Raw genomic sequence first — 24,050 nt, forward strand, 5'->3', positions numbered from 1 at the left:
CCTCAGGATAGTGTCCAAGGTCCAACCATCTTCAGCTGCTTCAGCAATGACCTCTCTTCCACCATAAGGTCTGAAATGGGGATTTTTTTTCAGATGACTGAGCAATGTTCAGCACCATTCGAGACTCCTTAGATAATGAAGCAGTCCACGTCCAAATCCAGCGAGATCTGGACAATATCCAGGCTTAGGCTGACAAGTGGCAAGTTACATGCCAAAGTACCAGGCAATGATCATCTCCTACAAGAAGGGATCCAACCATTGCTCTTTAGCCTTCAATGGCATTACCAGAGCTGAATCGCCCACAATCAACATCATGGAGTTACCACTGATCAGGAACTGAACTTGACTAACCATATTAATACAGTGGTTACCAAAGCAGGTCCAAGGTCCTACAGAGAGTAAATCACCTCCTGACCCTCCCCACCCCAAAGCCTATCCATCATCTACAAGGCACAAGTCAGGAGTTTAATGGAATACTCTCCACTTGCCTGGATGAGTGCAGCTCCAACAAGACTCCAGAAGCTCGACACCATGCAGGACAAAATTGCCCGCTTGATTTCTACCCCTTCCACAAATATTCAAACCCTCCACCACTGACGAACTGTAGCAGCCATGTGTACCATGTAGAAGATGCACTGCAGGAACTCGCCAAGGTTCCCTTGGCAGCACCTTCCAAACACACGACCACTACCATCTAGAAGGACAAAAGCAGCTGATACCTGGGAACCCCATTTCCTGGGCGTTCCTCTCAAAGTCACTCACCACCTTGACTTGGAAATATATTGTCGTTGCTTTAATTCTGGTGATGCCAATTGATGATATTGTTTACAATGCTCGACAATAAAGCAGTCATTATTTTCTGTAATACAAATAATTTCTTTTATATGGGTTTGCAGATGTAAGTGTATGACAATTTACCATTATCCAAAGTAATTAAAGTCATCACTTTAGTCCAACCAATACTTAGCGTTCCTCGGATGCTGATGAAGGAGGTAAATAAGCCATGTTTTAAAGGCGCAATATATATCAGAGCAAGCTTACCTCCATAAGAGCAAATTAAGTTTAAGTCCTAATGTACAACATTTATACAAAGGAACACAATGATTGAAAAGTTGCTGATGGCAAAATTATGCATTATTCATTTTTTAAAAAGACTACTGGTACGTCATATTACTTGTGCAACACAAGTACATTTGCATGCTGTGTTGCATATGAATAACAGTTTGCATGAGAAAGTATACCATTCTGTCTTCGGTTCATACATACAAATAATTTCTATCTTATAAATGTCACTGTTAACTGTCACAATTTAGGGCAGCACAGTGGCGCAGTAGGTTAGCCCTGTTGCCTCACAGCGCCGAGGTCCCAGGTTCGATCCTGGCTCTGGGTCACTGTCTGTGTGGAGTTTGCACATTCTCCCCGTGTTTGCGTGGGTTTCACCCCCACAATCCAAAGATGTGCAGGGTAGGTAGATTGAACATGCTAAAATTGCCCCTTAATTGGAAAAAAATGAATTGGGTACACTAAATATTTTTTTTAAACTGTCACAATTTAAAATTTATCACACTGACATCAATTATGAAGTTAATTTGATGATATAAAAAGGAGATTGCTGTGTCAACCTTTGTCTCAATTCAAAACTTAAGAACTTTCCGGACTTTAATCAACGATAAAGTGGGGATCGGCCATGCTAAATTGCCCTTAGTGTCCAAAATTGCCCTTCGTGTTGGGTGGGGTTACTGGGTTACGGGGACAGGGTGGAGGTATGGGCTTGGGTAGGGTGCTCTTTCCAAGAGCCAATGCAGACTCGATGGGCCGAATGGCCTCTTTCTGCACTGTAAATTCTATGATTTTAATGTCCTTTCTGCACCTTATTTGAATAAATTAATCTTATTTTCTTTCCTCGGTTTAAAACATGACAGCTATTGAAAATTGATTATTTTAAAATTGTTACACATCTCACCTGTAAAGTATATCTGTTCTTGAAGCAGTTTGTAACTAACTCTCCTTTGGACAACTGATAGAGCCATGTCAATTTCCGACCACTGTGTCGACTAGCATAGAATGCTGTGAATCTCTGGTAACTACGTTCCAACTGAAGTAATACAAAGCTGATGTTTATTCAATGAATTTTATTAACTTCTATTACTACTTATGAATCATTTGTAATAGTATGCAAAATAAATAGGAAACATATATCAAATTTACCTCAGATGGGAGTGCAAATGTGCAGGACTGCTGAAAAGGCCAAGAACCGGAACTCAAAACCTGAATACTGAAATCCACTAGGGAGAAGGGGAAAAAGAAGCCCTTTTCAAAATGTAATCCTATTTTTATCATACATTTGTTGAATCAAAACATCAAACCACATCATGGTTGAAAATAAACAAGTCAAATTATGAAGGAAAAATAGGAGTATGCAGGCCCTGAAATTTTGCTGGTGGTATGTTAATGTACAGTTATACTTGACTGGAATTCCTCCTCCATTATAACAGAAACAGCAATCCACCCACAATGAATGGGTTAACCCTTTTACTATATAGCCTATGCTGTGAGGATCAGACATATCCAGAAATCACATGGTAGATACTTAGTTTATGGTAGATATTTAACGTAGTGCTGATATCTAAATAACCTGTCATTACCAGGAAAATGCTATATACATCCCTTCAACTTGATAGACTATTCATAATTTATACTTACAGTCAAGAGGCTCAGAATTAGACAAATGCTTTTTGAATTGTTCATTCAAGTCTTTGCTCACACCAATATCTTGAAACATACGTTGGAGTTTGGAGGTATACTCAAAGCCACAGGCTTGCTGAAATATGAAGAAAAAACTAATCAGGAAATTGAAATTCAGCTTAGTGTTTTGATTAACGATGAATAAAAATGCTTTCTGGGCAAATCTGCATATTCTGTAGAAACTGTTAGCACTTAAGCTCAATTAAATTCTTATTTATCCCAATTAAGTATGCAGCCTGGAAAACAAAGGAGGCAAATAGAGTGGAATTGTGATGGACAGCAGCATGGAGGAATCTCTCAGCCAAGTCATTGCGCAGCAGTAAAGAACAAATGTCATCCCACTGCCATTCATGTGTGGAAAGTTACAAAGTTTGCCTTAATATTTCAAAGAAATTCCCAGTTTGAAAATTGTTTTGGCTGCTCACGAAACAATGAGCTATATAACTGCAAGCCTTTATTTTGACTCACTGTCACTTTATAGAGCACACAAACTGTAACACGGATTCGATTTTCAGAGCAATGCAAAAACAGAAACCAGATAGTCACCGATAGCCTGCCCTCTCGAAGTTGAGGGCAAGGGGCAGCACATTAGCATACTGGTTAGCAATAGGACTTCACAGCGCCAGGGTCCCAGGTTCGGTTACCGGCTTGGGTTACTGTCTGTGCAGAGTCTGCATGTTCTTCTAGTGTCTGCCTGGGTTTCCTCCGGGTGCTCTGGTTTCCTCCCACATGGCCCAAAAGACGTGCTATTAGGTAATTTGAACATTCTGAATTCTCCCTCCGTGTACCCGAACAGGCGCCGGAATGTGGCGACTAGGGGCTTTTCACAGTAACTACATTGCAGTGTTAATGTAAGCCTACTTGTGACAAAAGATTATATTATAAAATAAGAGCTTCACACACCCATACTCAGCTCAGCAATGTCCCACCACTTGCATCATTACTAAATGACTTTTAAAAATGCTGAAGAAGTCTAGATTCTTGTAATGTCTCAATTAGTAAATTAAGCACCTCCTAGGAAAATGAGCCAAACAAACAAAGAAAATCCAGATTACCCTCTGATCTTTGCAGAGTTGGCCAATCTAAACCAGAGTGGCAGGATCTATTTTTTTTATTATAAATTTAGAGTACCCAATTATTTTTTTTTCCCCAATTAAGGGGCAATTTAGCGTGGCCAATCCACCTAACCCGCACATCTTTGGGTTGTGGGGATGAAACCCACACAGACATGGGGAGAACGTGCAAACTCCACTCGGACAGTGACCCAGGGGCGGGATTCAAACCCGGGTCCTCAGCGCTGCAGTCCCAATGTTATCCACTGCGCCACATGCCTCCTGCGTGGCAGGATCTATTAATGGAAAACAAAACTACAAGCCAAATTTAAATTAACTCCTACCGACCTTTAGCTTGGAGATCATACTGGCTTCGGCATCATCACTAGCACTGTTCTGATGAACCAGTCTCTTTGCTAACATCTTGGCATAGAACTTCTGGAATACATCTTTGTCTTCAATATACTTAAAGACCACCATCTGAAAATCAAACAATCCAATCAACGTTTAAAATATTACAAACGGATGGAAATTTATCACAGCAGGTATAAAGTAAGTACAAAAGCAGAGATAACAAATAGCAGGAAAAAAAATTACACAGATGGAGAGGCAGTTCTCCAATAATGTTGCAAGAAGGTCATATGACATTAAACACTGCCAATTATCTCCCTTCTAAAAAGAACTTGGGGCCAAAATATTGATACAATACAACAATGGTACAGCCAAGTCAAACTCCCTTGACTCCCTCCAAGCTAAGTCAATGGCCTCCATCTGTGTTTTGTTTTGGCATCCTCAGAAGAGTTAATTGAGGCAATTTGCACTGCCTCATTAAGAGCAGTAATCCAAGACTCACCTTATTTTCTTGCTGAATGTCTGCTCAGCACACCTCCTGGGTTCTGATCTTGCCAATCTCCTTCCTGAAAAACTCACCGTGAATCGTGACAACAGAACTGCCCCTCTCCCCATCTCCCTCCAGAATATCTGATCACTTGTGAACAAGACCCTTTCCATTCATGACCTTTTTGTGGATGATAGCATTAACATTTGGCTGTGGGTCATTGACCTTGAGGGGCTGGTTTAGCACAGTGGGCTAAACAGCTGGCTTGTAATGCCAGCAGCACCGGTTCAATTCCCATACCAGCCTCCCCGAACAGGTGCCCGAATGTGGCAATTCGGGGCTTTTTGCAGTAACTTCATTGAAGCCTACTTGTGACAATAAGCGATTATTATTCTAATAATACTTCCCCACCAAATCACATCTTCTACCACTTTTCCCACTAAGATCACCATGGTGGTGATATGGCTGTTCACTCATTTGCATGTCTTCCTTTTCATCTGGCACTTTCTCCAGCTTTGAGCATTAGCCAGTGTTCCACTCCTGGGGGGCAATTCTCCAGCCACGTTACATACCCGGCACAAATCCTGCTATGTTGGGAGAATTGTGGGAGAGTGCCAAAACAGAATTTCCACCGAGCGCAAATCAGTTTCCCATTCTTCTCGCCCACTCCAGCTGGCATGATCATGGTCCTCTATTCTGAAGTCCTTCTGAGAAAGACCAGGCTCTCTGTCTGCTTTTTTTATCTGCTGGTCTGTTCTGAAGGCCTTCCTAGAAAGACACGTGCTCTCTTGGACTTCTTTATCTCCGCACATTGTGGTTTTTTTTTTCCACATGGAGTGCTTTCTAAAAAGTGGTGTGTAATCGGACAGCTTTTTTTAGATTGGTTCTTTTTCAACCTCTGATACCTGAACAGCATGCCTGCACTTTTCTACCATAGAAGCAGCTGGCAACACTCAGATATTGACTTGCAATGGTTCCTCAATGAGACCCTTCTTCAAGCCACTGTTGAAAGCACTGGATAAATGGGATGACCACACCAGAGGGGCTTGGAGGCCTTTGTAACTCCAGGTACTCAACCACTTGGTTGGATAGCGCCCTGGCACTCTCCCTGGACACTGTGAAAATGCCAACCTGGCAGCTGGGGGAAGGGGGCTCTAAGCAGGCACCAGCCCTCACTTAGCCAGGAATCAACCTTTGGACTTACAGCGGCGAAACTATGCCAAATACGTGGCCCGTTAAGAGGGGGACATTGCATATAACAACCAAGAAGCAAGAGAACGGCTCCTGATAGTAAAAGAGCATGGGACTAGTGACTGACTCAGGAAAATTCAGTTGAACTGGGGTGAGATAAAGAACACAAATGTGAGAGGATGTCATTCAGAAGTATCCTGAGGTTTTCAAAGATAAACTGGGTACAATGCGGGGCATTACAGTTAAATGGTTCTTAGATCCTCAAGCTACTTCTTGCTTTTTCAAACGGAGGACAGTGCTCTACGCAATGAAATGCAAAGTGGAGGAGTTGGAGTAGCTGCAAAGGCCAGGAATCATTGAGCCCAGTCAGCTTTCACGTTGGGTGGTTAAATGGTCTTGTAGGGATTACAAACTTATCATTCATCAGGTTTCCAAGCTGGACGCTTACCCATTGTTGAGGATAGAAGATTTTTCAACCCTTGCAGGAGGCAAGATGTTTTCAAAACTGGACATGAACCAGACCCATCAGTAACTCTTGCTGGTGGACAACGTGAAGCAGTATGTGACAAGCAACATGCATAAAGGGCTGTTCAAGTATAATAATTTGGTTTTTGACGTATCCTCCAGTCTAGGGATCTTTAAAGGATAATGAATAACCTGTTACTAGGCACTTCTCATGCTAGTCGACTTAAATGACATTTTAATTTTGGATAAGACTGAGGAGCATCTCAGCAACATGGATCAAGGTTATAAAAGGTTTTCAGAGGCACGACTGTGTCTGAAATGGAACAAGAGCATTTTTCAGGTACTGAGCATGCAGTATCTAGGCCACAGAATCACTGCACAAGGCTCATCTCCATTGGAAGAAAAGGTCTGAGTGATTAAGGGAGCTCTGGAGCCCAGGAACATGGTCAAGCTCAGGTCATTTGGAGGTCTGATAAATTATTATGGAAAGTTTATGCCAGGCCTGTCTAGTATTAGCTCTGCTATACCTACTTCTGCACAAAGAAACAAAATGGGAAGTGTCTGCATAGAAAAAAACCTACTGCAATCGAAAAATCTGCTAGCCAATTTTCATCCAGACAAGGAACTTATTCTGTCGTGTGTGCATCGTCCTATTATGGGAGCGATCGGCGATGACTTCCTCACGTAATGGAGGACAGATCTGAAAAGACCCATTGGCTTTGCATCCAAAACACTGACAAAGGCAGAAAGGGGACATTCACAGTTGGACAAAAATGGTCTAGCTACTATTTTTCAGTTAAAAGATTCCATCAGTGCCTCTACAATCTTTCATTCACCAAATGTGCTGACCACAAGCCATCGATAAGCCTTTTCAGTGGTCGAAATGTATTCCTGCCATGGCCTCTGCAAGAATAGATTCTAAGTAGTTAGTATACATCATGAGCAGCTTTACAGCTCCCAATATCATAGAGAAGATACGCCAAGTCTTTGCAACTCATGGGTTACCGGATTTTTTCGGTTCTGATAATGGTACAACGTTTATGATCAAGTTGTTCCAAGAGTTTATGCAAAGGAATTGTGTACAGCGCCTTTTCATCTGCTTCAAATGGTTTGTCTGGCAGAACGAGCTGTTCAGAGATTGAAGGAAGGATTGAAGGGGATGGCAGGTGATACTTTAGAGACTAAGCTCTTGAGGTTCGTATTTCGCTATTGTATCACAACCACTAACAACTACTTACTACTAACAACTACCGGACTCGCACCAGCTGAATTATTGATGGGTAGAAGACCAAAGACCTGGATCCACTACATCCAGATGTCAAAGCAAAAGTGGGGATGAGACAAGAAAATCAGGAGAGACATGATTATCATGCTAAGGAGAGATATTTTAACCCGAATGATTGTGTTTATATCAGGAATTTTGGTAGTAACCAGCATTGGCTACCTGGAGTTATTCTTTTTTAAAATAAATTTAGAGTACCCAATTAGTTTTCTCCAATTACGGGACAATTTAGCGTGGCCAATCCACCTAACCTGCAGGTCTTTTGGGTTGTGGGGTGAAACCCACACAGACATAGGGAAAATGTGCAAACTCCACACAGATGGTGACCCGGGGCAGGAGCCAACCCAGGTCCTCAGCGCCATAGGCGGCAGTGCTAACCACTGCACCATTGTGCCACCCTTACCTGGAGTAATTCTCAACCAAAATGGTAGAGTATCTTTGGTAGTGAAATTGAACAATGTGAATTGTTCACAGGCACACAGATCATATCTGTCTATGCCATGACTCAGACAGCTAAAGTTTCAGATAATACATAGAAGATATGCAGCTGTGGAAATTCAACAAAAATAGGACTAAAAACTAAAGAGCTGGTCATTGACTTCAGGAAGCAAAGTATCATATACGCCCATGCCTGCATCAATGGGGCCGAGGTGGAGATGGTTGACAGCTTCAAATTCCTAGGTGTACACATCACAAAAAATCTGCCCTGGTCCACCCACATCAATTCTACGACCAAGAAAGCACAACAAAGCCTATACTGCCTCAGGAAACTAAGGAAATTCAGCATGTCCACATTTACTCTTCCCAACTTTTACAGATGCACCGTATAAAGCATCCCATCTGGCTGCATCACAGCTTGGTATGGCAACTGCTCGGCCCAGACAGTAAGAAACTAGAGAGTCATGAACATCACCCAGTCCATCAAACAAACCTGCCTCTCATCCATCGACTGTCTACACCTCCCGCTGCCTTGGGAAAGCAGACAGCATAATCAAAGACCTCTCCCACCCGGCTTATTCACTCTCACAACTTCTTCCATTGGGAAGGATATACAAAAGTCTGAGAACACATACGAACAGATTCAAAAACAGCTTTTTCCCTGCTGTTACCAGACTCCTGAATGACCCTTTTATGAGCTGATCTAATCTCATCACACATCTTCTCTACCAAGTAACACTACACTCCCGTATGCTTCACCCGATGCCCGTGTTTATAAGGTCTCATATAGCAGATTACCATGTAAAGTTAAAGCGCATAGAATTATGGGTAGTGTCTCGAGATAGATAAAAAGCTGGTTAGCAAACGGAAGAAAAAAAATTGGAATAAATGGGTCTTTTTCTGATTAGCAAGCAATGACTAGTAGGGTACCCACAGGGATCGGAGCTAGGACCCCAAATGTTCACATGATATAGTAATGAATTGGACAAGAGAACTAAATGTATTACCTCCAAATTTGCAGATGATACAAAGTTGGGTGGGAGCGTGAGCTGTGAGGAGGATGCAGAGATGCTTCAGCGGGAGTGGGCATATGCATAACAGATGCAGTATCAGGTGGATAAATGTGAGGTTATCCGCATCGGTAGCAAAAATAGGAAGGCAGGTTGTTATCTGAATGGGTCATGCATCAGTCGCTGAAAGTAAGCGCGCAGGTACAGCAGGCAGTGAAGAAGGCAAATGGTATGTTTGCCTGCATAGCGAGAGGATGAGTATATGAATAGAGATGTCTTACTGTAATTGTATAGGGCAGAGGTTCTCAACCGGGATCCACATGGACCCTGGGGTCCATGTAACATTACTGGGGGTCCACACAAAAAAAAATACCGAATTGGGGGTCCACGGTGATATTTTAGTGGTCCATAGAGCAATTCTACTTCAGAACAACTGTTATTACTGAGAATTAAATTTTTTACAGTAATCTACGCCATATTAAAATACTAAAAGTAGAAATATTCATGTAGCTATGAATTTTATGGCAATCAAGTAGAAGAAAAAAACATTACATTTGACAGTGTCGTAAATTTAAAGTTACCTAGAACAAACGGAGGTGAAAATCACCCATCGTTTCTCCTTGACAAGTTTAATGAATGATTTATAACAGTAATCACTAGAAACTGTGTATATTTGATATGAATTGGTTATTTTTAGAGTAATTTAATTCAATTTAGTCAGTAAAAAGTTTTTTTCATTACTTTTCATATTAGAATAAGTTTGGCAACGTACGAAAATACCGCTAATCCGTTTCCAACCCTCGCGGTAAGGTAGATGGACTTTAGTCATCGGACAAAATATCAGGATTAGTTTACCACGTATATAAGAAGCTTTTTTTCTGTGGAATGGCTATGGGGGTCCACAAAAAAAAATTAAGAGGGGTAGTCCAAAACTAGGGTCATAGTTTGAGGATAAGGGGTAAACCTTCAGGACGAAGGGGAGGAGAAATTTCTTTACCCAGAGTGGTGAATTTGTGGAATTCACTACCACAGAAAGCTGTTGAGGCCAAAACGTTGTGTAATCTCAATAAGGAATTAGATATAGTTCCTGGGCTAAAGGGAATCAAGGTATTGAACTTGATGATCAGCCATGATCATAATGAATGACAGAGCAGGATTGAAGGGCTTAATGGCCTTCTCCTGCCTCTTTTCTATATATGCTTCTATGTACCACAAGCGCAAATCAAAGGACTACTTTGTCTTGGATGGTGCCACACTTTTTGAGGGTGGTTACAGCCACACCTATTCAGGTAATTGGAAAAAAATACCATCACACTCCTAACTTGTGGTTTTAGATGGTAGAGAGGCTTGGGAGAGTCGGTTGAGAGCCTGCAGAATACAGTATCCGACCTGTTCTTGTAGCTACTGCATTTGTGCGTTTGGTTTAGCCGAGTTTCTAATCAATGGTGACATCCAGAATGGGGATTCATGATAGCAGGCCATTGAAGATCAAGGGAGGATGGTTATATGCTCTGCCTGGTTAGGTCACTACCTAGCATTCTTTGTGGTGCAATTGTTGTTTGCCACTTGTCGGTCCAATCAAGACATTAATTACATCCTGCTGCATGCAGGTCAGGTATCCGAAACAATTAACACTGATTGATCAGATTGGGTAAGAGGGGATAATGAAGATTTTTAACACCGATTTTCCTTACAAGTTGTATGGATAGTTTCAAATTGCTGCACCGCTTCCGAAAATAAAGCAATCTCTGAGGAAAATAGCAAAACTTTCCAAACCCATCAAGGATAAACAAGTCTTTTGAAACGTAGCGACTGTTTAGCAATACTCACCACTTGATTAAGTGTATCTTCAAGCTCAGCCTCCTCAGGATTCTTGGAACTATAGGACACAAATTAAAATGTTTGTTAAACCATACACAACACTTATCCATTTTATGTAACATTGGGGCAGTATTAAAGTATGTTCAACTAAACAGAAATTAGTACTCTAGAAATACTGCAAGAATCAACGATGCACTTGGAAGAGTAATTTTTGTCTATTTAATTTGCTCCTATTTCTTTTATTTTGTTTTGTGGATCAATAATTGGGAAATGCCTAAAGCTGAAGATTTAAGTGTATCAAAACCAGCAATTTGTTGCTAAAAGGACCGAGGAAAAATGGGGTATTTTTCAGGGTTGGATTTGTTCATTGTCACATGTACCGAAGTACAGTGAAAAGTAAAGAAAAAGAAAATTAAAAGAAAATACATAATAGAGCAACATAGGGTACACAACGTAAATACATAGACACCGGCATCGGGTGAAGCAATAATAATCTTTATTTTAATCAGGTCAGCAGCCAGTGTGCCTCAGGGGTCGCTGCTGGGACCACAACTTTTCACAATATACATTAATGATCTGGAAGAAGGAACGGAGGGCACCGTTGCTAAGTTTGCAGATGATACAAAGATATGCAGAGGAGCAGGTAGAATTGAGGAAGCAGGGAGCTGCAGAATGACTTCGACAGGCTAGGAGAATGGGCAAAGAAGTGGCAGATGGAATACATTGCTGAAAAGTGGTGAGGTTATGTACTTTGGAAGGAGGAATGAAGGCAATAGACTATTTTCTAAATGGGGAATGCTTAGGAAATCAGAAGCACAAAGGGAAGTTTAAGGCCCCAGAGAGAGAGAGAGAGAGAGAGAGAACCTATTTGGTCACGAAGGGCAATTTTATCATGGACAATCCACCTAACCTGCACATCTTTGGACTGTGGGAGGAAACCGGGACACCCGGAGGAAACCCACGCAGACACGGGGAGAACGTGCAGACTCCGCAACATCCCAGTGGGGAATCGAACCTGGGACCCTGGAGCTGTGATGCCACCGTGCTATCCACTTGTGCTACCCCTAAATCAGCTTCTAGGTCTTCTGGTCTTAACTACTGTTTTGAAAGCAGTAAATGTCTACCAGTATCCTTTGCTGTGAACCTGAAATTATGCTGAATCTGCAGGGAAGGTAACCAACCTTGCCTGCACATATTTTTATTTATTTAATTAATATTTTCTTTCTCTTTTCACCATTCTTTCCCCTATATGTATTTTATCTATGTATATGTGTATAAAGAACGAGGACAGCAAGGTGGCACAGTGTTAACACTACTGCCTCACGGCGCCGAGGTCCCAGGTTCGATCCCAGCTCTGGGTCACTGTCCGTGTGGAGTTTGCACATTCTCCCCGTGTTTGCGTGGGTTTCACCCACTCAACCCAAAGATGTGCAGGGTAGGTGGATTGCCCATGAGAATGGGGTAGTAGACAGCCAGCTATATTTTCTGTCTGTTTAATTAAAGGTACATAATAGGTTAGTCTTGTTGTAAAGTTACAAACCTGGTGACTGTAGTTTATTGGACTCAACCAAATTTTCAGGTATTTAAATATATCTAATTTTACTGGTGTTGTGACTCCTGGTCAAGTGGGGCTGCAACTGACCACACACTAGCCCAGTGTGTCATAACACACTGCCTTCTTGCCTTCCCAAGGAGCATAAAGGCTATAAAGGCTACGAATTGTTAATAAAATAACAATGTTCTTACCACATTGCAATATCAATTTTACCCAGTGAAAATCTATGAAGAATCATCAAAAACCACTAATCCTTCATTTTGCCATCCTGCTCCTTTTCAGGCTGACATAACCTTGTTTATAATGTTGTTTACATAACCTTGTTTATAATGTTGTTTACAACTAAATAGACACCCCAAGCATTGTCATCTCTCAGGCTGGAATTCAGATCTATTGAACTCAACATGCCTCGTTAACCTGGATTATGTGTTTGTAAGTCGTTGTAGAGGTTGTTAAATTCCGATAGATATAAAGAGATCCAATGGCACGATGCAGAGAAACAATACAAGCGATCATTGGCTTTATAAACAGGCAAAGAGTATAAAAGCAAGGAAGATGTACTTAGATATTATAAACTATGGGTCATAATCACTGTATTGTTAAGAGAAGTCCAATTCTTGGGCACCGCACTTTGGGAAGGATGTCAAGGTCTTGGTGTGGGTGCAGAGGTTTGACAGACATCAGACATGAGGGGACTGCAGGTATTTGGCAAGATTGGCAAAGCTGGCATCGTCAACATGAGAGCATAGGAGTTTAGGCAGAGATTTAATAATTCACATGATCACAGTAGACAGGGATAAACTCATTCCACTGGCAAGAGGTCAGGTAGCAAAAGGAGAAAGATTTAAGATGACTGGCAAAATGCCAGCTGGCAGCCAAGGATTCTTTGTTTTTAAGAAATGTGAAGTCGTAATCTAGAAAGCATTGCCTGAAAAGATACAAGTAATGTCTTGGACGTTGGAATACAGGGTACCATTTCAAAATTTGCAAACCTCCAACTTGGAGACGTTACAACAATTGAGGATGATATCAAAGCAAAATAATGCAAATGCTGGAAAATCCAAAATTAAAATCAGAAACTGTAGGTAACATCCAACAGGTCAGAGTGTACAGAGTTAACCTTTCAGGTTTATGGTGTTATTTTCCATGAAAGGTCAATCGACTGCACCAGGACCTTGAAAGGCCAGCAGAATGGGTAGACAAGAGGAAGCTGGAATGTTATACAGAGACATGCGAGGTAATACATGTGGCAAAGGCAATATAGACTTAATAGCACAGTTCTAAAAAATGGACAGGGACAGACAGCCTACAGGTTCCAGAATGCAGATCTTCAAAGGCGACTGGACATGAGAGTAATTAGCAAAGCTTATAGGATCTCGAGTTTTATTAAAAAAGGCATCAAGTACAAATGTAGGGAACCTATGCTGAATTTTTATCAAGCTTTAGTTAGGCTACAGCTAGAATATTGCGCTGAGTTCTGACACCACAGTTTAGGAAAGGATGTGAAGGTTCTTTAGGAGGGTACAAACGTGATATACCAGAATGGTTCCAGAAATTAGGGTATTTACAGGATTAGGTTGGAGAAGCTAGGATGATCTTTGCGCAAAGGAGATCGAATGGGTGATCAGTTACATAGTTGATTAAGATGATGAACGGTTTACATAATAAAAAGATAATTTTCCCATTAGCTGATGGTTTATGGGCTAGGGAATAGAGATTTAAGGTTTTCGGCAGAGGCACAGGAGTGCGAGGGAGAACTTTTCTCTTTTATGCAGCAAATGAGAAGGACATGGAAGTTAATGATCTACAGGATGGTGAAAGTGGAGACGATCAGTCAATTTAAAGGAAATTTGGGAGACACTGGAGGGAAATTAACATGATGGGCTAGAGGATAGAGCAGGGGAAACAAGGCTGACTGAACCAGTTCTGATGATGGTCATCAACATGAAATAGCCACCTTTGCGTCTCTCCACAGATGCTGTCTGCCCTGCTGTAGGTTTCTACTGTTTATTAACTGTTCAACTTGTGGGCAATAATGAATAACATTTCCAACTTGGAAAGGATGCTGCACTTGTACATAGATCCTACCTTTTCTTTAGTAACGAGTCACAGTAGTCGTGCCAAAAAGTTCTGGGATTTACTTGACGATTGAGCCATTTTTGTCACTGCAATTATTATTAGAAACGGCCACAAGCCTGCATAAAAGCAAGCAACATTTTTCAGTACTATAAAAAAGGCTGTTAGGTATTCACACTTTCAATTGGGCATTACAAGTGATAGTCAACAATTTTAAATCTTGACATTCATAATTTTTATCTGAATTCTAATCAATTGCTGCTAGTACACGCTTTCCACAATTTAACAAGTCTCTGAAAATAGTTGATACTAAAATTACAAATATAGAATTCCCATCCTTGTACAGTGATTTTGATGCTAATTCTATTCTAATTCATTAATTAATTTGAATAGAATCATGAATAATGAGAAAACTCCTCTACCTATTAAGAGTAATAAACAGAAAACACTGGATAAACTCAGCAAGTCTGGCAGCATCTGTGGAGAGAAACAGAGTTAATATTTCGGATCTAAATGACCCTTCTACAGGACAGTTCTGTAGGATCTTTTAGATCCAAAACTGTTTCTCTCTCCACAGATGTTGCCAGACCTGCTGAGTTTATCCAGCGTTTTCTGTTTTTATTATCTATTAATAAATGTTTTAACAGCCTCTTAAGCTACCCAACAGACTTTGCTGTTCAGGCTAATGCAGGAACAGCCTTTCAGCCCCTTGAGCCTGCTCCACCATTCAGCTACGTCATGTACCTCAACTGCATTTAACTACATTCGTTCCTATCCTTCAATAACCTTACGTAACAAAATTCTATTAATCACAGTCTTGAAAATTTCAGTTGTCGCTGCTTCCATGACCTTTTAAACATGCAAGTTCCAGATTTCCACTACCTTTGCATAAAAGTGCTGTCATGGGAAAACAAAAATGGACTAATTCAAGTACAATGCAGCACTTGGTCAACTATCCTACATCAGGGCCTGCTTAAAGATCCCACCAAACCTACCTGGACATGTCACTAGAGACCTGCCTTGGCTGTCACTATTTCACAAGGAAATGTTGTCAGAGTTGTAACCATCTGCTAAGCGCAACCTGCAAACAATATCTGGAAAGGAATGATTGTTCTTAAGTGAAGGTTACCATGGCAGGAAGCTTTCATGCCACTGCTCCTTACAATCATCACATAGGCACTACACATCAGACATTTTGCATTGCATAGCTGTTTCAAGCACATGAACTGCTATTGTTTGCAAGGAGCAACAGCATCATAAACTTTTTCTCTGAAAGAATGAAATTGTTATACAGCATAGCTTCCACCAGTGACCAAGTGCCCAGAATTCAGTGGACTAAAATCATCAGTCTCTTCCCATCAACTTGATTTAATTTGAAAATTAGTCAATAATTATCAATTATCCGATGGAGTGGCTCCTGAGCTTGAGAGTTTTTGATCTTTTGCCTCTGGAGACTTTTGACAGGATAGCACCGTGAAGTTGTTTAACCCCTACAAACCTGTTCCCCGATACAAGAATGTCATTGGTTTCAATTTGTAAAGTTGAGGAATGAAAAAAAAATCAAGTAAACCTAGCTGGATCAAAATAATTGCATTGTTACATCAGTTAAAACCCAGTATTATCGGACTCTCTTCAACTTATCTAGGGGTCTAGAAGCTGGGACAAAGGAAATACAGCATCCAGCTATTTAATTTTCAGTTTTAAACTTAATTACTTGCTGATCAGTGCAGATCAGCATGCCCCCTCCACACACACGCACGCACCCCCCAAGCATTGCATTTATTTCCTTTCTGCGCGGTAATTGTGAATAGAAAGCATTAACAGTTAGATCAACTGCTACAAAGCAACACCTTACCTTATCCAATGCAGCCACAAAACCAGCATCGTGTTAAATGCTGACATGACTATGCATTATACTTCTTATGAACATCCAGAATTGTCTGTACATACATTTTTGGGATCCTGGGTCAAAACAACAACAGATATGAATACACTAAACACATTTATTGTATAGATGTGAAGGTTGAAACTTAATAATTAATAACAGCATTAAAACAACCTCAAGTTTATTTGGATGGACTCAAGACATACCCATGTACAAGTCTAGAAGCCTAGGTCACTGCTGGGAGATTGAAAGTGGGCAGGTTGGGGTGGGAGGTTGGCAGCACATCGCCTTACACAGAAGTCATTGTCAGTGAGTGGTATTGCAGCTCACGTCTGGGAGAGCACACTCACCCTGCTCCTGGCCCAGTCCCACTTTCTAGTCGCCCCAAAGAATGGGAAATTGTTTTTAATATACAGTGATAGTTCCATGCGCTGTTGCCACTGCGCACAAAACACAATTAACACGAATGAGCAGATTAATGCAGATGTGTGCAAAAACGTTACCACTTGTGAAACACATTTCCACCATTGAATCCGCACTTCTTTAACCTGGCTGCTAAAGACGTTTGGCAGCATCAGTATGGTGATACATGCCAACTACACTTGCAGCTTAAGGTTTAGGACATTTTAATTAAAATTGCTATTGCTTTGTGACTCATACTGAAACATAACTGGACTGAAAATGTTTAATTTTCAAATTAAAATTATATAGGACAATTACCAAGGATCTAAATTATTTAGTTTACTCCACCGAATAGGGATCTTGCAAACCCAAGTCCTGTAAAGTTAATCCCTATATTTTAAGATCATAAGTGCTAAACTGCAATGGCTCCCTTAACGTCAATTTGGTAGTATGAACATAATGGTCATGCTGCATGCGTAAACATGTTGTTGAACTGTGATAACAAGACCAAGGATCCGTAATTAACCAGCAAAATCTTTAACATTCACATTGTTCATAATTTATGCCAAGCAAACCTAAATTTGGTTATTTTGCAGGCAGACTTTCTCCAACAATTCAAAACGAAATTACAGAAATTTAGTTTGTATTAATTAATTGTCTTTTTTATTTGTTCTTGGATTGTGAGCAGCACTGCTAATGCCAACATTTGTTGCCCAATCCTAATTGCCCTTAGGTGGTGAACTGCTGCAAGCAAACCATGTGGTAAAGATAAGGGATTCTGTTCCAGCAAAAGTGCAGAAACGATGGTATAGTTCCATGTCAAGAGACTTGGGAGGGGAACTTGCAGGTGGTGGCGTTTACATTTTTACTGCTCTTGTCCTTCCAGATGATCAAGGATTTGAGTTTGGCAAATTCAGTTGAAGGAGGCTTGGCGGTTTGTTGCAGTGCATCCGTATCACATAGAACATATACCAACCATAAGAACATAAGAATTAGGAGGAGTAGGCTTTCTGGCCCCAAGAGCCTGCTCCGCCAGGAAGAAGACCATGGCTTATCTTTGTGGCTTCAGCTCCACTTACCCGCCTGCTCACTTAATTCCTTTAATGTGTCAAAATCTATCTATCTTGCCTCAAAAACATTCAACAAGGTAGCGTCAACTGCTTCACTGAGCAGGAAATTCCACAGATTCACAACCCTTTGGGTGAAACTGCTGTCACTGTGTGCTGCTAGTAAAGGAGTGAATGCTTAAGGTGACGGATGGGGTGCCGATCAAGCGGATACTTTGACCTGGGTGTTATCAAGCTTCTTGAGTGGACACTCATCCAGGCAAGTTGAATCACACATCCAACTTATTCAGAATTCCATGGGATAAATGTTGTTGACAAGGCCAACATTTGTTGTCCATGCATAATTGCCCACGAGAGGGTGGTGAGTTTCCTTCTTCGACCAACAAAGTGCCTTGTGGATATAGTACAGACCTTGGGAGAATCAGGTGGTGAATTACTCGCTGCAGAATTCACAACCTTTACTTGCTCTTGTAGCCACAGTACTTACATAGCTGGTCCAGTTAATTTTTTGGTAAATTGCAACCCCTAGATGTTCATCAAATGGTAATGCCTTTGAATGTCACGGGGAAATGGTTAGATTTGCCCTTGTTGGAGATGGGCATTGTTTGGCACTTGTATAGCATAAATGTTACTTGCTATTATTAACACATGTTTGAATGCTGTCCAGGTCTTGCTGCATATGGGTACGACTGCTTCAGTATCCGGCTGAATAAGGCAATCATCAGCAAACCATCTACACTCTGACTTTATAGCAAGAAGGTGATTGATAAGCATCTGAAGATGGTTGGGCCGAGAACACTAAACCCTGAGGAACTCCCACAGCGAGGATTCTGGGCTGAAATGATTGACCTCCAATACCACCACCATCTTCCTTTGTTGCTATGCACAACTCCAACCACTTACAGTATTCGCCACAATATCCATCAATTTGGTTTTGTTAGGACCCTGACCTCACTCAGTCAAATGCTACCTTGATGTCAAGGGCAGGTCACACAATGCGCTTTTTTTTCCATGTTTGGACAAGGCTAAATTGAAGTGTGAGCGGAGCAGCCCTGGCAGGACACAAAAATGAGCATCAATAAGTAGTTAGACAAGTAAATGCCACTTGACAGCAATGTCAAAACACATTTCATCACTTTGGTGATGATTGAGAGTAGGCTGATGGGGCTGTCATTGGCTGGATTAATTTGTCCTGCTTTTGTCGCCAGAACAACATTATCAATTATCCTTGTCGGACGGTTGCAACTGTACTGGAATGGCATGCATATCAGTGCAGCTAGTCTTCAGTGCTACACCCAGAATTTTGGAAGGGTCCATCATCTTCTGTCTCTCACCAGAAAGAATCTGATGGAAACTGTTCAGATTCATGACAGTAATAATTGAGTTGCTCCTCAAAAAATGGAGCAAAAGAAAAAGCTTACAATCACAAGAAAAGGAACTCATTCAGCAAGCACCATAAATTTGAAGAATTTTTTGAGTTTCAAAACACAATCCAATCACCACCAAAATAATTATAAACATTGCCACCATTTGAAACTATACATTTTGGTGCTCTTTTCTTCCCACCCACATTATTACAGATTGTCTAAGAACCAAAATCCTCACCGTCCCCAGAAAGGATGATATCGTAGTGAGAGGGGTGCATGGGGCTAGAGGGGGAGGAAAACGAGGGAACTTACAAAGTAATGCGCTTCTAAAAAGCATGAAAGGTATAAGTTATCAGATGTCAGCAATATTTGTAAACACAAGATAGTGGTCCAGAGGGCCAAGTAACAAGGGGATTGCAGTTAACATTTTATAACTCACATTTAAAGCAGCTTCTCCACACTTCTCAATGGCAGCCAAACCCTGGTTGTGAATGTGCGTTTCCAGAAGCTTCTTCAGCTCCCCAAGACCATCTTGGATTCGAGAAACTAGGTTGTACATCCTACCCAGATCTGCCAAATCGAAAAGACAAATATGATCAAAATGTCAAAAAAAAAATTAGACTTCATATTCCATTATTCCAAAATCTGGGACATGTTATTTGACTCTTCAGAAAAATAAATAAAAATCATTGTGTCTCAAAAGAAAAATACACACCAGAATCTGCAATCATGCATTGGCCACTAGCTATCCTTAAGAAAATTATACATCAGGAATGGGTGCAAATATTAGAAAACAAATAGTAAGCTCAGAAAAATGCATACCAAATAGTTAAAAGAACTGACCTTTAACTATATTTCACAGCATCTAGTTATGGAGAAAATAATGTTTTCTACAATGCTGGTTTCTCCATTGTGGAGTGGCTCAGCTTTAAATTCAATATCTGTTAAATAATTTAACCAACAATGGTAATATTTGGATACCATGCTTGAAAGTTAGAAGGCAAATAAGATTTCCGCCTTTCACAACATTAGAATGTTAAAATGCTCTACATTTAATTAAGTTTTTTGAAGAAATGCAGTCAGTGTTACCCATAGGAAAGGTGGCAGTCAATTTGTTCACAGCAAATTCCAACAAACAGTAATGTGATATTGACCAAATGATTGATTTCTGTGATGTTCATTTAGGGCTAAATATTGGCGAGGGTACCGGGGATAAACTACCTGTTCTTCTTCAAAATAATGCCATTGGATTTTGTGTCCATCTGAGGGGGGCTGAAATGGCTTCACTTTCAAATATCATACAAAGACACCTCCAAAAGTACAGCACCCCCTCAGTAACACACTAGAGTGGCAGTCTTGATTTGTGTTCAAGCCCTGGAGTGACTCAAGAGGCGAGTGCGCTATAAACTGAACCAAATGAACACAGATCTAATTTATCATTCTTAATTGTACCTTTCTGTTCTTCATAAAATGTCACAAGAATATCAAGCTGGGAGTTTGGTGAGTGAGACAGTTAGGTGAAGACAGGAACTATAAATTAAGAAAATAAATTAAATCAATGCAATAAAACTAGCAGGTCACGTGGGAGCTTCTGGAGCCACTGCAGTCCGTGGCAACTACATCTGGAGTAATTGTTTGCAGTTTGAGTTTCAGGTCAGAGATACAGAGTTAGAGGCAATGCAAAAATGAGGCAGGAAGTTTCCTCGGAGCTTTGTTCCAGAAGGCAGTGACACCTTTAGGTTAGCTTTGTGTGACTTGGTCAGTGGTCAGGATCAAGAAGATGCTACTGTGAGTCAGGCAGGTCAGGGGATTGAAAAAGGAGAGAGTGGAGAAGACTCAATTCTTATAACTGAGCAATAAGTTTGAGGGTCTCACAGCTTTTACAAACAAGAGTGAGGGTCAAAGTGTAGATCAGCATGTTGACCATGGCACATGGTACTGGAAGCCATTCAAGTGGAGGGAGTTAAAAGAATGTCGTAGCAGTAGGGGACAGTAAGTTTTTCTTTAATTAATTTGCAGGATGTGGGCTGGTTAGGCCAGAAGGTATTGCCAATCCGTAGATGCCCTTAAGATAGTGGTGGTGAGTTGCCTTCTTGAACCACTGTAGTCCCTCAGGTGTAGCTACACCCAGTGCTGTTAGGGAGGGAGTTCCAGGATTTTGACCCAAGAACGGTGAAGGAACGGTGTTATATTTCCAACTCGGTAGCAGTTGACAGAAACATTGACATAAAGTAAATAAGATTAGAGAGATGAATGCATGGCTCAAAGACTAGTGTGGGGTAGTGGGTTCTAGTTTGTGGGACACTGGCACCAGTACTGGGGAAAGTGGGAGTTGTACTGTTCACCTGAACTGTGCTGGCACCTGTGTTCTAACAAGGTCATACAACTAGGGAAGTAGAGAGGGCTTTAAACTAAGTAAAAAATGGGGAGATTGAGTAAATCAAAGGAAAATGACAAGACAAGAGATCATGGCTGCAGTAATGATACTGATAATCAGAGAATGGTACACACAAATAGTGATTGTAAACACAAATATGTTCCAGTGGATAGGGCCACCTAAATGCTCGCAGCATTCGCAATAAAACAGATGAACACTCAGCTCAAATAAATATTCATATGCATGACCTATATAGCCATTACAGAAATGTAGCTACAAAGAAACCAACGCTGGGGACCCTGAATATCCAAGGATAGGAGACAGTCAGGAAAAGACAGGCAGCTGGAAAAGGTTGTGGGATAGCTCTGTTATGAAAGAGGACATTAGTAATGTAGTTAGAGTAGGGCAGCACGGTGGCGCAGTGGTTTGCGCTGTGGCCTCACGCGCCGAGGTCCCAGGTTCGATCCCGGCTCTGGGTCACTGCCCGTGTGGAGTTTGCACATTCTCCCAGTGTTTGCATGGGGCTTTCCCCACAATCCAAAAAAAATGTGCAGGGTAGATGCATTGCCACGCTAAATTGCCCTTTAATTGGAAAAATGAGTTGAGTACTTTAAATTTTTAAAAAGGTAATGTAGTGAGAGATAGGGCTGGATTCTTCTGGCCCTGACCGCCACAAGAACTCCAAGGGGTGAGGCAATGGAGAAGTCCATTGAACTCCAGCAGGATTCTCCAGTCGCTGGGCAACACAGCTCGAGAATCCCACTTGACCTCCAGTGGAATTCTCCAGTTGCTGGGCGACGCAGCTGGAGAATCCCACTCAATCTTAGTTCTAAAGATAGAGACATAAATCAATTTGAGTGGAATTAGAAACAGTAATGGTCAAAAACTATTGGTGGGAGCTGTTTATAAGCAGTATTAATGCAAATCACAATACAAATCAGGAAAATAGAGGTGCCAGTAACAAAGGTATTACAGTAATTATAGGGGATTTCAACCCACATATCGACTGGGTATGCCTAATTAGTACTAATGCTGTGGAGGACAAACTCTTGGAATGCATATAGATGGTTTTCTGGAGCAGTACGTCGATGAACCAACTCAGGAACGGGCTATTTAGATTTAGTACTGTACAATGAAAAAGGGCTAATTAATCATCTTAATATTAATAATCTGAAGGAGCCTTTAGGAAAGAGTGACCATATGATAATCGAATTTTAGATTAACTTTGAAAGTGATGTAGTTCAATCAGAGACTAGGGTCTTAAGCCTAAACGAAGAAACCTATGAGGGAAAAAATTGGTTATGGTTGACAGGGAAACCATGTTAAAAGGTATGGCAGTAGACCAGAAATAGCTGACATTTAATGAGCTAATACATATTTTACAACAAAAATACATCCCTTTAATGCATAAAATCCCAGAAAGGGAAGTCTGTGGCTAACAAAATAACCAATGATTATATTACATCAAAGGAAAAGGCCTATAAAGTTGCCCAAAGTAATGTTAACCTGAGAATTGGGAGCATTTTAGATTCTATAAAGAAGGATGAAGAAAGGGCAGCACGGTGGCCTAGTGGTTAGCACAGCTGCCTCACGGCGCTGAGGTCCCAGGTTCGATCCCGACTCTAGTCACTGTCCGTGTGGAGTTTACACATTCTCCCCGTTTCCTGCGTGGTTCGCCCCCACAACCCAAAAATGTGTGCAGGTTAGACGGATTGGTCACAACTAATTGCCCCTTAATTGGAAAAAAATAATTGGGTACTCTAAAATTTAAAAAAAAAAAGAAGAAAAAAAAAAAGAAGGAGGAAGAAAAATATTAAGAAGGGAAAGTAGGACACTAGTGAAATAGCTGAGAATATAGAAAATAGACTGTAAAAAACCTCTATTAGGGTATGGAAAGACAAATAGATTAGCAGAAACAAATGTGTGTGCATTACAAGTGGTGTAAGGAGAATTTATAATGGGGAATAAGGAAATGGGCAGAGAAGCTAAACAAATATTTGCATTTCTTCATGGAAGAAAATACTAAACCTCCAGGAACTAATGGAGAATCAAGGGACTAGTGCTAATGTGGAACGGAGAGTCATTAGTTCCAAAAAACGGGACGAAAATTCCCTGGAGGTTTTTGAAAAAGGTGGAATCATAGAATCTCTGAAGTGCAGAAGGAGGCCATTTGGCCCATCGAGTCTGCACTGACCCTTGGAGAGAGACTGGGACTACCGAGTCCCACACTCCAGCCCTATCCCTGTAACCCAGTAACCCCACCTAACCTTTTGGACACTAAGGGGAAATGCAGCATGGCCAGTCCACCTAACCTACACATCTTTGGACTGAGTAGAACGCTAACCACTGTTGCCGCGTGCATAATAGATAAATTGGGTGCCATCTTTAAAAAACTCTATAAAAGTCTGGAATGGTTCCTTCAGATTGGAAGGTGGCAAAATAGAACCCCAGTATTCAGAGAAACAGGGCACCTGCCAGC

General features: G+C 41.1%; 1 protein-coding gene across 1 annotated transcript in view; it reads right to left on the minus strand.

The window, feature by feature from the left end:
* The window catches only part of LOC119966306 (cullin-1-like), a 161,017-nt gene that overhangs the window by 49,585 nt on the left and 87,382 nt on the right, over positions 1 to 24,050 (minus strand). Inside the window, 12 exon segments of the mRNA XM_038797782.1 lie at positions 1,964 to 2,095; positions 2,209 to 2,285; positions 2,704 to 2,821; positions 4,146 to 4,277; positions 10,852 to 10,900; positions 14,486 to 14,511; positions 14,513 to 14,577; positions 14,580 to 14,592; positions 16,329 to 16,360; positions 16,363 to 16,380; positions 16,383 to 16,435; positions 19,620 to 19,764. Coding sequence (XP_038653710.1) covers positions 1,964 to 2,095; positions 2,209 to 2,285; positions 2,704 to 2,821; positions 4,146 to 4,277; positions 10,852 to 10,900; positions 14,486 to 14,511; positions 14,513 to 14,577; positions 14,580 to 14,592; positions 16,329 to 16,360; positions 16,363 to 16,380; positions 16,383 to 16,435; positions 19,620 to 19,764 — 860 coding nt within the window.

The sequence above is a fragment of the Scyliorhinus canicula genome, chromosome 5, assembly GCF_902713615.1.
Source record: "Scyliorhinus canicula chromosome 5, sScyCan1.1, whole genome shotgun sequence".
NCBI classification, from domain to species: Eukaryota; Metazoa; Chordata; class Chondrichthyes; order Carcharhiniformes; family Scyliorhinidae; genus Scyliorhinus; species Scyliorhinus canicula.